General features: G+C 45.7%; 1 protein-coding gene across 3 annotated transcripts; it reads left to right on the top strand.

Moving 5' to 3' along the window:
- Positions 1-668: 668 nt before the first annotated feature.
- AAR2 (AAR2 splicing factor) lies at positions 669-12,930 on the top strand. Of its 3 annotated transcripts, none has more exons than XM_034787780.1 (4): positions 669-745; positions 1,653-2,455; positions 5,710-5,939; positions 11,220-12,930. In XM_034787780.1, exons 2-4 carry the CDS (start codon positions 1,699-1,701, stop codon positions 11,385-11,387), a joined length of 1,155 nt encoding a protein of 384 aa, XP_034643671.1. In that variant the 5' UTR covers positions 669-745; positions 1,653-1,698; the 3' UTR covers positions 11,388-12,930. The 3 variants fall into 3 exon arrangements, with proteins under 3 accessions (XP_034643671.1, XP_034643670.1, XP_034643669.1); XM_034787779.1 differs by having other exon boundaries at positions 693-820; XM_034787778.1 differs by lacking the exon at positions 669-745 and having other exon boundaries at positions 1,631-2,455.
- Positions 12,931-13,340: the final 410 nt, after the last annotated feature.

Raw genomic sequence — 13,340 nt, forward strand, 5'->3', positions numbered from 1 at the left:
CTGCCCACAGCAGACCCACTGTTACTCTGCCCTGGCTCCTTAGCAGAACCTGCAGAGAAAGAGGAGTAGGGATTACAGAGGGCTTCTCCTTCTGCCTCTGTATCAATGCCTGCTCCATCTAGACACCTAGGGCTGCTAACCAGGCCTTTTGATGGGTTCCCGGGATGCCAGATTCCACTTTCCCCATATTTGCAAACCACCTTTCCCACTTCCTCAGAGCTTGGCCCGGATCTCCTCAGACCACAGGGTACTAAGCGCTGTGGAAATGTATTTCCCCCATCCCTCCCCAAGGACCACTCTCACAAGGAGCACGGCCGCCAGGGGTTCATTCTCTCCTTCAGGTAGACGTCTCTGTGAGCGGGGAGGGGCCCAGGCTCCAGCTCCAGCCCAGGTCAGTGGCCCTGGACCAGATGTGGGTTTCATTGCTGTGGAAACATATGAGGCCAGTGGCCAGGTCATGAGCTAGTTACCCTCCACCTGAGCTAAGAACATGGCTGATGGAGTCAGGATCTCTGACACTTTGCTAATGCCCTCCTGGGGGTGGTCCCTGTCTCTCGGGGCTGGAGGGGGCCAGGGCCCTTTCTGCGCAGCGGGGTGGGGCCCTGTGTTTCGGGGCAGGGCCCTTTCTGCGGGGGCAATGGGGCTGCCCGGGCCGCTTTCCCGGTGGACCCGCTGGGCTGGCGGAAGTAGCTGCGCTTCCGGGCCCGGCGCTCGCGCACTGACTGAGGCGGGGAGCGGGACCCAGGTGAGCAGCGGAGCTGAAACGCCTCCAGCGCCCGGGGTGGGAGGGGGGATTTAACCCCCTGACTGAGCCACGGAGGTTTGTACCCGGGAGTGGTGCCGGCGGGGGGGACCGGCAGGGGTGGTACCTGGGAGGGGAACGGGTGCCGGGGGGGACCGGGAGGGGTTGTACCAGGGAGGGAAAGGGGTGCCGGCGGGGGGGGCGTGGAGCCGGGGGGGGGAGGGGGGGCGGGGGGGGGGCGGTTGTACCCGGGAGGGTGGGGGTTCCGGGTGCCGGGGGAGGGAGCTTGTCCCCGGAGGGGTTCCCGGAAGGGGGGGGCTTGTACCCGGAGGGGAAAGGTTTCTGGGTGCTGGAGGGGAGGGTTGTACCCGGGAGGGGCTCTAGGTGTGCGGGGGAGGGGGTTGTACCCGGGAGGGGTTCCGGGTGTCGGGGGGGGGGAGCTTGTAAAATCTTCTCTCATTTACTGACATACTACTGTGAGGTGTGTATTGGGGAGCTATAATCTGTGATGTTTCTCATGATCCTCCCTGGAAGGGCTGTGAGTAGATATTGTGCTTTCGTTGGTATGTTTTTAGGACTGACTTTGTCTAGCTGCTAAATATCATTGTATTGCTATAGCTTTCCCTCCTCTCTCTTGGCTAGTGCAGTGAATTGCTGCTCTGAGCTCAGGGGCTGGGGTCAGAAGGCTGCATGTCTGGATGCCTAGGCACCTATGTATTATTTATTAAGCACTAACTGTTCTCTTTACTGTGTAAGGCAGAGATATCAAAACAGCCCTGCCTCAGGGAGTGTGCAGACCAGAAGTACAACATCAGGCTATGTTAACTTGCCATGGTTTTAATAAAATATGCTGGATGGAAGCATCTGTGTATTTATGTAATACAAGTTCAATGTGCTTGTCCTATCCTAGATTCCTGGTGGAGAGGCCTGACATAACAGAAGGACCAGCAGACAAGATGGCAGAGATGCAGATAGATCCAGACCTGGCCAAGAGACTCTTTTTTGAGGGTGCTACAGTTGTCATTTTGAACATGCCTGAGGGGACAGAGTTTGGCATTGATTACAACACTTGGCATGTGGGCCCCAGATTCCGGGGAGTCAAGATGATCCCTCCAGGCATCCATTTCTTCCACTATAGCTCTGTCAACAGGTGTAATACCAAAGAGACAGGTCCCCGTACTGGCTTCTTCTTAAGCTTGCAGCAGCGAGACTTGCAGATTCTGCACTGGAACTCATTGAATGAGGAAGTGGACCTCACCCCAGCATCTGAAGAAGAGATTGAAATAATGAGGTCAAACCTCCAGGAGATGGACAAGTTTCTTGGGCCATACCCATATGAGACCCTCAAGAAATGGATCTCCCTCACTAACTTCATCAGTGAACCAGTGATGAAGAAGCTGCAGCCAGAGAGTGGACAGATCTGTGCCTTTTCAGAGGTTCTGCCGGTTCTGGCTGGGAAGCACACCAAAGACAGAGCTGAACAGAACCTGCCCCGATATGACACAGAATGTAAGAGCTATGCAGAAGGCCTGGCCCGACTGCCCAAAATGAAGCTGAAAGCTGGCACTGAGATCCGGTTCACAGAGATGCCGAAGCAGATGTACCCTGATGGTGCCACTCCTGAGGAAATAACCAGGCACAGCATGGACCTTAGCTATGCTCTGGAAACAGTGATTAACAAGCAGTACTCCAGCCAGCCTCAGGATGTGCTCGGTGAGTATAAAGGCTGCCCCAGAAACAGAGTCATTGCAAACAGCCTTGAACGCTTAACAGCAAGAATGGTGTCCAGCAATCATTATAGTCTATAGTATGAAACTGAGAATTAGAACACTTAGGTTCTAGTTCAGGGGTGGGCAAACTTTTTGGCCTGAGGGCCACATCTGGGTGGGGAAATTGCATGCAGGGCCATGAATGTAGGGCTGGGGGTTGGGGTGAGGGATGTGGGAGGGGGTGTGGTGTGCAGGAAGGAGCTCAGGGCAGGGGGTTGTGGCACAAGAGCGGTGTGGGGTGTACAAGGGGGCTCAGAGCAGGGGGTTGGGATGCAGACAGGGTGCGGGAGAGGTTTGGGGTGCAGGAGGGTTTTGGAGTACAGGCTCCGACCCGACGCTGCTTACATGGAGCTGCTCCGGGGTGTCAGCGGGGCTAAGGCAGGCTCCCTGCCTGCCCTGGTCCCGCGCCGCTCCCAGAAGTGGCCGGGACCATGTCCCTGCGGCCCCGGGTGGGGGGATGGGGGAGAGAGGGCTCCGTTGCGTGCTTCCTTCACATGCGGGTACCTCTCTCGAAGCTCCCATTCACTGCGGTTCCCTGTTCCCAGCCAATGGGAGCTGCGGGGGACAGTACCTGGAGGTGAGGGCAGCGAACGGAGCCCCCAGGGACACAGATGTGGTGCCGGCTGCTTCCAGCAGTGGTGCGGGGCCCACGGCACCATAGGAATGGCAATCCCATGGGCCAAATCCAAAGCCCTGATGGGCCAGATCCAGCCCACGGGCTGTAGTTTGCCCACCCCTGTTCTAGTTCCACTCTTGCCAGTAAATTAGCATTTGGATTTTTGGCAAGTCTCTTAGTCTCTCTGTGTCTCCAGTTAACAAGGATAATACATTCCCTATCTCACAGGGTGTTTTGGGGCTTAATGTTTGTAAAGCATTTTGAGATCCTTAAATGAAAAGTGCTTTTCAGTCGGGGCCGGCTCCAGGCACCAGGCAACCAAGCACATGCTTGGGGCGGTACCTGGTAAGGGGCGGCCAATCTTGGGGCGGCGCAGCGCTCGGCGGGGGGCGGGTTCCGGCGGCGCTCGGCAGGGGGCGGGCTCCGGCGGCACGGTGCTCGGCGGGGGGCAGGCTCCGGCGGCGCGGCACTTTTTTTTGCTGCTTGGGGCAGCAAAAAAGTTAGAGCCGGCCCTGTTTTCACTGCAACTTACTATGCATGAATTTTCAGAGCAGTGTGTGGAATGTTAGCTATGGAACTCTCTCCGTATTGCTACGGGAGTCTCTCTTTCCCCTAATGTTCCTTTCACATCGGTCTCTGGGGTCTTCTCCTCCATAGTACATTGTTTGGTTCTGCCTCTCCTGGCAACCTGTCAATTAACTAAAAAAAAAAAAAAAAAAAAGCCACTTTTTAAACCTCCACCCTTATGTTTATCTATACATATTTTCATTGAAAAAGGTGATCACTGGGAACAGGCTGGATGGTGCAGTTACAGTGCATTGAAATCCTTAATTGCAACATGATGGCTGTCAACATAATTATTCAATTTAGGAATAGAGAAAATGGGTTATCCTAGAAGTAGGAAAGTGCTACAAATAGGACATCACTGTGACATGCTGAAATTGGTCAGTTGGTTTTGACTGCTACAGCACTTTACCTATAGCCATTTATTGTTAACTTCCAGTTTTCATTAAAATAACTAAGCAGCAGGGAATCTTGAACATGGTAAGCTTTTCTCTCCCCCACTCCTCCCATGTTAGAGTAGCCATGGCTGAAAGACGGGGAAGAAGCAAGTTTAGGAAGTTAAAACCTTCTCTTGTGCACCACTGGTGATGCCTTCTGGTAGGATTTGGGGATTGTTGTGAGGAAAAGCTTTGAACAAAGACTGTATGCATTGTACAGAAGAATGTGACATGCATTATTTACTAACATATCAGAAATTACCAGCTGGTGGCCCTCAATAGAATTGCTGTAATTAGCTGCTAACTCCATTGGAAACAATGGCAACGTCTGCTACAAGTTAATGCCAGCTCTATTGAGGACTCTGAAACCAAGCTGAGATGACACTGTTACCCTCAAGATAAACTCTGGATGCTTGGTATTTACTAGAAATTCTTCTCATGTCCTCGTTGTTTTATCTGTTAACTCTCTAGCTTCTAAAACAGCAGAACTGTATTGTGAAATGTTCTAGGAGGTAAAAACAGCGAATGTCCTTCCCAGCTAGCTACCATTTCCCAGTGCTCTGTGAGAAGCATGAGGGGACACTATTGGCAAAGTGAGTGTCTAAACATCTGGTAATTCTGAGCCCTGCGTGGCAAAATAAGGCCACATCTATACTAAGGACTAGGGCACTGTAGTGCCATAGTGTAGATGCTACCTACAGTGTTGGAAGGTTTTTTCCATTGCTGTTGGTAATCCACCTCTTTGAGCATCAATAGTGGAATTCTTCCATCAGTTTAGCCTAATCTGGGGTTAGGATGGCATATTTACAGTCTCGGGGTGTGGATTGTGCACCATAGCTATGTCAACCTAACTTTTAAGCATGGACCAGGCCTAGGTGAGCAAAGCTGTTGTAACAGCAATAGCACATTGTCTTTTGCGCACATAGTATCATAGATTGCTCTTGTTGTCCGACTGCATGTGTCCATACTGTGGTACCCATGTCACTGTCTAGTTATGGTGGCAGCAGCAATTTCCTAGCTCCCCTTTTTTGGACATGTAGGCTCAGGAAAGGCAAGAAGAGACATCGAGAGATCACTATTCCCTCCTAGCAGCTATGAGGCAAGATTGTGTTAAATGGGGTCACAGGAGACCACAAAATCTTGATGTAATGTCTTGGTTTTGTGTTGTAGTATTTCAGTAATAGGTAGAAATAATGTTTTGTGACATCCCAAACACCACAGCACAATCTCTGGAAATCACTTGGTAGTGACGTTGTTCTCAGACTCCGCTTATGAATGCTTATGATGAGAAGGTTAATGGTCATTGCTATAACATGTCCTCTTCGATTGTGCTATGCTTGCTTCTCAGTCATATAGTCAAGGGGGTGGAGAGTGGTCAGTGCTTGGAGGACTGACGACTATTAATATAGTCATCAGGAGTACAGGGTGCTGTTTGTGTGTCAGCAAGACAAACTCAGCGAATGTATGCAAAAATTGGCATTGTCCACAAAAGTAATATAATCCTCGGTTCCACTTATGGTTGAATGACTAAAGTTCTTCCCTGTCTTTTTTCCATGCCCTCCCTTGACTGGGTGTTTCCAGCTGAGCTGCAGTTTGCTTTCATCTGCTTCCTGATTGGGAATGTCTATGATGCATTTGAGCACTGGAAAAAACTTCTGAATGTTTTGTGCAGATCAGAGGATGCCATAGGGAAGCATCAGGCCCTCTACACCAACCTCATTTCTGTCCTGTACCACCAGCTCAGTGAAATTCCAGCTGACTTCTTTGTGGACATAGTCTCCCAGGACAACTTTTTAACCAGCACCTTACAGGTAAGTTACCAGCTGTGCAGGTGGTTTGGGAAACAGACATAGGGGGATTCTCATGAGAAATGAGTGGGCATACAAAGCCAGACTCAACCAAATTCAGAGGGGAGTCTAGGGGAACATAACCTTGTGTAAGATACACACCCCCCCCATGTGTATGTTGTACGTTGCTTACACACACAACCCACTTACACCTCACCTCTGAATTTGACCCATTGAGACTGTGTATGGGAGTCTTAGACAGTGTAAATGGAGTTAACCGACATATAGCAGCTCCAGTAGAGCAGTGTAACAAGAAAAGCAGCTAACAGGAGGAGGTAAGGGTGGGGGGGAGAGACTAAATCTTTTGTGCCTTCTAGGCAATTAACACTGGCCTTATGTATCTTAAGTGAGAGTTATACTGCATCAGAATGGACTGGAGTTTATCTATATTAGGAGTATCTGCCTGTGTGAGTGAATCAATTTAGTTGCAGCAATACGCATTTTCTTAATGTAGACAAGGCCTTAGACTCCCTTACACTAAACATTAGTAAGGGGGTTTGAGTGAGTGCACGGGGATCTGATTTTCTGAATTTGACACATCGTAATGGAAACTTTCCTTTGTAGCAGATTAAAAGTCCACTGATACTGATTTAGATCAGTTTAAATTGTCAGGATTCTGTTCTGGAGTGAAGCCCGTTATGAACTTAGAGCACTGGCAGTATCAAAGAGGACCCTTCCCCATCCCCCTTGTCTTGGGCTTTGTATCATGCTCACTTGTTTGCCTTGAATCAGGCTGTTAACCAGTGGGAATTTAGAGATGGTTGCCCAGAGTGCAGAAAAGTCTGTACTGATGCTAAGGCAGCCACAGCAAAGCTTTATAATCCCGCACAGCAAGATCTGAAGGATGTGCTTATAAAATACCTCCCCTTTATTTAATCACTCTAACAGCTTTTTAAATATTCATAAAGATTTAATAGCTAAACGAAATTCAATTTTCTGCCTCTTTAAGTTTTCCTCTTTAAAAAAACAACAACCCAAAGACATGTTTAGCAGGGAAGATTTTTATTCTTGGCAGTAATTGTTCCAAATGTGCTGTAGATGATTTGTAGGCCTTGAGTACCACCTCCTCCCTCGTCAGATAGATCGGTCACATTTCTGTATTTGTGACTATTTGCTGCTGCTATAGAATATTTCAATATCTTAATTGGCTAGAAACTAAGAGGTGCTGTTTTCAGTGTAGAGAGTTCCTCCATCGGCCCCTAATGACTCTCACTTGTGAACAGTTTCGATCAGTGTCACAATGCAGGATAGGCCTGTTCCCCACAAACCGAAAGCGAGACTTCCTAAAAGCTTCCTTCCACTGCTATAAAAACGTTATGAAGCCAGTAATTAACATAATCAGGTTTATTAAAATGAACATTATTTTTACATTCCATAAAGCAATAAAATGAAAATTAGCCAAACTGCAACATGTCCTTCCATGCCAGCTTCTCAGGTTCAACGTATGGAATTAACTCTGTGATCTGATGGGCTGAGCATTGCTTAGCTGTTTTAGAATGTTGAGGCATGTCTACATTGCTTTAAAAAAACAAAAATCCTGTGGCAGCAAGTCTTAGAGGTCAGCTGACTCAGGCTCTTGCTATGGGGCTAAAAATATCAGTGTAGACATTCCTTCACTGGGTTTCAGAACCTGGGCTCCAGCCCACGCGGAACATCTACACTCCTATTTTGTTTGACCTGGGCTTTCAGACTCGCTGCCTCTGGGTTCTTTGCAATGTAGATGTACTTTTAATGAGCAAAAGCTTTGATTTAAGGATAAAAGTCTTCAACATTTGCCAACCGTAGGAAATATTCATGTAACTAGAGCTGGCTGGGAATTGTTTTATGAAGTGTTGTTTATCAGAAAATGCTGATTCATCAGAACTGAAACTTAGTAAGACAGTTTTTGATAAATTTTTTGTTTTTGAAAAAAAAAATTTGTTTTGAAATTGAAATGTTCCGTTTTGACATTTTTGAAATGAAAAATTCAATTTTTCCATTTCAAAACTGTTTTCATTTAGAAATGAAAGTTAATATACAGCAAAAATGTGAAAAAAATTAAAATCTTAAAGGGTCAAAACAAATGAAACATTTTGAAATTATCGAAACAAAACATTTCTGCTGATCTTATCTGACACTTTTTTTGGATTTTCAGTTCACAAAAAATTTTTAGATTTCAGCTTTTTGTTCCAATTTGTGAGGGAAAACTTTCTGAAATCTCACATTCTTTTGTGACAGGAAAACAGTTTCCTGCCCAGCTCTTCATGTAACCCATTGGCAAAGTATGTTTTTGTCCCCACTAGTGGTGGACCATGTAAGAAAATATCAGCTTGCTACTGCTTTCAGCTAGTGGACTTGGAGTGGGATTTTCAGAGGAGTGGCTTGAAGCCAAATCCTGTTGACTGTCAATGAGATTTGGGTACCTACACCTCTACCCCGATATAACGCGACCCGATATAACACGAATTCAGATATAACACGGTAAAGCAGCGCTCGGGGGGTCCAGGCAGCACACTCTGGTGGATCAAAGCAAGTTCGATATAATGCGGTTTAACCTATAACGCGGTAAGATTTTTTTGGCTCCCGAGGACAGCGTTATATCGGGGTAGAGGTGTACCTCCTTTAGGCCTTTTTAAAAGCCCAGCTTTAGCCTATACTGCTGAAGCTAAAGAACTGATGCTATTCTGTGAGAAGTCTTGGGTGCAGTGCTCACTGATGTCTGATGGTGGCCATTGCACTCATAATTGCACAAAAGAAAAATACTTTGGGTGAAAGCCAGCTTTTTGTCACTAAAGGTTCTCTACTGACATTACTGCTCTCTGGCTCTTGGCGCCGGTGGGAGTACTATGATTAATTATTTGTATTCTGGGAGTGCCTAGGTGCCCCAGTCATGGATCAGGACCCCATTGCGCTAGGTGCTGTACAAAGACAGAACAAAAAGAGCTTACATTCTAAGAATAAGATGAATATACAACAGACAGACTGGGGAACACAAGGAAATAATACATAGTGAACTCACCTCTTACCACACGTACCTGGGTAAAACACACAGTACCGCTGGCAGCAGAGAACAATCTTAAAGTGTAATTGTAATCAGAAAAGTGACATGGTAAAATTGTCTGCTTCTTACCGAACCTGTCTGCTCATTTCACTGATCAATTTTATTCCTGCTAGCACTTTAGAATCATTGAATCCATGGGAATGGGAGCTGGATTCTATTCCACCTCTTGCATGGAACCTTCCCCTAAGCTTCAATTGCAGAATCCTTATTCCTGGTGGTAGTTGAAGAGGCAGAAAGAACACTGCTTGATTTTCATACCCTCGGCCTAGAGTGAGGTTATGCAGCACTTGAAGTTTTAAAAAAATATATTTTTTTGGCTTCTATAAGAATAAATTTGATGTGTAACTTATTGAGCGGGATAAATGTAGAACTCCATGATCTCACTGTTAGTCCCTTTTTTAACACTGGCCTCATTTCATAGGAGAGTTTTGTTAATGTTTCTGTGTGAAGAGGCAGTTTCACAGTAGGATGAACAAGGAAAAAGCAAACAGTTATACACAAAGCAATGAACTTTGCCATTCATTTTCGGTGTTTTCTCCTGTTGTCTATAGATCTCTTTTGAATAACAGCATTCTTCCCAAAGGGGTTTTACCTTCAGCTTGATCCTGCAATGAAATTCTTTAGCTTAGAGCATCAATTTGCTGTGGAAATGAGTTCTGTGTCACAAATTCAAGCAGGAGGCGAGATGGGCTCTGAGGCTGAAAATCCTATTTAGTCAGACACATCTGCAATAACTGTCTGAAGTGCCACAGAAAAACTGTGAATGTGTGAAAAGTTAATGGATTTATGTGTAAGTGAGACATTAGAAAATCCCGCCTTTAGGGTCTGTTCAGGTTGCAGCTACCTGTGTTCAAGGATCTTCAGGGATGTCTGTAATGTGCATGAGATTAGAAATTTGAATTGTAGGGGACCTCCTCCATTTCTCCAGTCTCCAAGGCAGTTTCTTCTGCCTCTAAGACATTGGAAATGGTGGAGACCCATATTGTGGTCACATGTTACAGCAGACAAAACTGTGGGGATCAGCTCCATATCTAGCCATAAAGAGAGGGAGGGTGGTCAGACCCCCCCCTGGTTCTGCCCCCAGGTCAGGACGCATGCTTCTGATTCATGCTATGAGATCTCAGTCATGCAATAGCTAGTTCTAATTTGGATTTGGTTTAATCTGCTTAAAATATTTGAGTTTGTTTTTAAGCATTTGTTACGGTCAGAAACTAAAACTGCTGGCCCAAAGGGGACACTACTGCGGCACACGCCTTCCTCCCCTCAGAAAAAAGCCTCATCAATGCACCTCAGTCTGGGCCTAGGTCTCCCCTCAGCTGACAGTGCCAGCTGCTCAGAGATTGTATGGTATGGGCAACTGCTGCGATGGGCATGTTGTTTTCATAGGTGGCCATCTTCTTTGAATCCCATTCTCTAGAGGGAAGGAGATTGGTACTTCTAAGCCTCTTCGCTGTCCGCCTCCATCTGTTTAGCAGTTATAAACCATTACATGCGGGAAAGTTGGTCTCAAGAGAATAAACAAGACCAAGTCTTTGACTTTGCCCTTAAAATTAAAACAAAACAAAGTCTCAAGTCTCCAAGGTTCACAGTCCCAACTTCTAATGCCTACCTAGAACTCTGCAGTAGTGCCTGTATCATTGCTGTTTAAAGCTGCACCAAGTGCATTCAAACAAAATGTCTTGTGGCTGCCCTTTGGCTTCAGAGACTGAGTTTCAACCTCTAGTCATTGAGCTGGCCTTTTCTTCCACTGCTGTTCTCTTTTGGGGGTGGGACAGAAGCCCCGAAATAAGTGACTTAAGAGCAAAGGTTTAATTCACTTTCAGTGGCATCACTTGCATTCTTTTGGAAGCCCCACCATATATGTTTAACTCCATGCATATCCCTACTTGAAACAAGACTCCCCTCATTCCTCTGTTTTCAAAGATTAAAATAACCCTGACCCTTGCTGAACTTGTGGTATGGAAGCAGTGTTTATCTTGGCTACTGAGTGAAGATAGAGACTGCAGTGCCTTGTTAAGGAGCTGCTTGTAGCCCCATGGCCACTTCTGAAACCCTGCAACTAAAGTTCCTCTCAAGCCAGACTAACCTGAAACTGAAATCTGCCCACCCCATAGAAAGGCTCTTTGGCCCCCGTCAAGGCAGGGAAAACGTGCATTTATGCCACCTCTGTGATTATCTTACTGACTTCTAATGTATTCTTTTAGGTGTTTTTTTCCTACACCTGCAGCACCACCGTTGACAGGACGCTGAGGAAAAAGGCAGAAAAATTTAAAGCCCACCTAACTAAGAAATTCAAATGGGACTTTGAGGCTGAGCCAGATGACTGTGCCCCTGTGGTAGTGGAGCTGCCAGAAGGAGTGCTATTGGACTGAAAGAAATGCTGTTTTGGAACCAAGCACTGGGGTTTTTTTTTGTTTTTGTTTTTTTTTAGCTTATTTTTTTTCCCCCTCTTCCCAAATTCGCCAGCTTTCTTAATTCTGTATCTCATCCTGTGAAATGAACTTGGTGATCCTGAGCCGATTCCTGCTCCTACTATAGAAGCAGATCTGGGAAGCCCAGAAACATTGCATATTCGGTCTCCAAGCCAGAGCTCTTTCGTTGTGGGCTCGGGCATTGTTCTACAAGCCATTGGGACAGAGTATACCCACATGATGCAATGCATCCAGGGTCACTGAGTACTCGGGCAATTGGTATTTCCTTAGCTCTTCTGCAAGTGCTAGTTTATGGACATAACCACCTGTTGGATTGCCGTAGCCAACTTCTATTGAAGAATCCCTACGCCAAGCCATTTGCCTTCTAGAGTCTGGAGCCTGTACTCTAGCTTGATGCCTTTAGAATTAGGAGGTAGGTTGAACTACCTTGTGATCACTACATCCTTCTCCAGCACCAACCCATGTTGACTGTACTTCTGCAATAGCATGCTGCGATGGAAAAAAATATCCTTTACTAAATCCTCCTATTCCATAGCTCTGACACTAAAATAACCAGATCTGAGGAGTAACACCTTTACATAAGCACTGACAATGCTATAATTGCAGTGGCAGAGAGACTGAATCTGCTTAGCCTGGTGTAAGAGAATCTGAACAGTTTGGTAACCAGAAATTGAATTTTTGGGAATTAGTCACCTGGTATTCGAAACAAAAAGCCAGCCATGAGATACAAGGTCAGATTTTTCACCGACTGTCCTTGTTGTTTGAGATCTCTGGAACTCTTCCTGTAATTATTTTTTGTTTCTCACTGATCATCTCTCATTAATAATCATGTGAGGAGACTGGTGTTCATTCAGAGCTGAATTCCTGTAGTAGTTATCCTGTAATTCTCACTCTGTGTAAGACAGTGGGGGTTTTTGTTTGTTTGTTTTTTAAACAAGAATCCCTACTGGTGTAGGGATTAGGCTGTGTTCAACTTGCTTGTTTCTTTCTAGATAGACTCCTTAAGGAATGTATTGTGTACGTGCCCAACATGGTAACCTACTTATTAGTCTTTCACAATAGTAGTTCAAAATAAATCTTCCTATGTTACTTTCCTACAGAAATATCCCTCCAGTCTTTTGTGTGTGAATTATTTTAGCTAAGTTATAAGTTAGTCTATTACTGTTCCAGCCTTACCACCGCAGTGTCAATGTTATTGTACTCGTCACCTTGAAGTAAAGTATCAATGATTTTTCTCTCATCCAAGGACCGCTCAGACTGAGGAGGTAAACTAGCATAGTATAATGCAAGATACTGTGCTTGTCTGTGAGAGGAGACGTGATACTGTGCCTTTGAATAACCACGTACCAGTCACAGAAATAAGATAGGAAAAGATCTGTTAAGTGCAGGGTGAATAAAAATCAATGGCTTTTTTGTTTATAATTTTTCTTTTTTTAAAATAAACTTGTTTAAAATGAAATCAATGTAATACAAAATATGTTAAGGAGTAAACTTATTATAATTTCTTAAGTAATTTAAATAATAAATAAATATGCTGAATCCATGAGCCTCTATCAAAGCCTTTGATTTAAAGGCTGCTTTTCTGCATAAAGAAAGATGTTTTCCCCCTGATTCTAACTTTTGAAGTCAAGTTTTATAAATATGGCAAAGTAGCCTAAGTAACTTAGGCCTGTGCTACACAAGCGGGTGGGGGGGTTCGACCTAAGATACGCAATTTCAGCTACACTATTCGCGTAACTGAAGTCCAAGTATCTTAGTTCGACTTACCTGGCTGTCCTTACAGCGGCAAGTCGACCGCCGCGGCTCCCCCGTTGACTCCGCTTACTTCTGCCAAGGTGTGTATGGGCGTCGATTCGGGGATCGATTTATCGTGTCTAGACGAGACGCGATAAA

Source organism: Trachemys scripta, chromosome 12 (genome assembly GCF_013100865.1).
Source record: "Trachemys scripta elegans isolate TJP31775 chromosome 12, CAS_Tse_1.0, whole genome shotgun sequence".
In the NCBI taxonomy this organism is placed as follows: domain Eukaryota; kingdom Metazoa; phylum Chordata; order Testudines; family Emydidae; genus Trachemys; species Trachemys scripta.

Bases quoted from the DNA above. Each gene is read 5' to 3' on its own strand.
- AAR2 (XM_034787778.1), top strand. From the start codon at position 1,633: ATGTGCTTGTCCTATCCTAGATTCCTGGTGGAGAGGCCTGACATAACA. The intron at 2,456-5,709 runs GTGAGTATAAAG...GGGTGTTTCCAG, and splicing joins CCAGCCTCAGGATGTGCTCG to CTGAGCTGCAGTTTGCTTTC. The intron at 5,940-11,219 runs GTAAGTTACCAG...GTATTCTTTTAG, and splicing joins TTTTAACCAGCACCTTACAG to GTGTTTTTTTCCTACACCTG.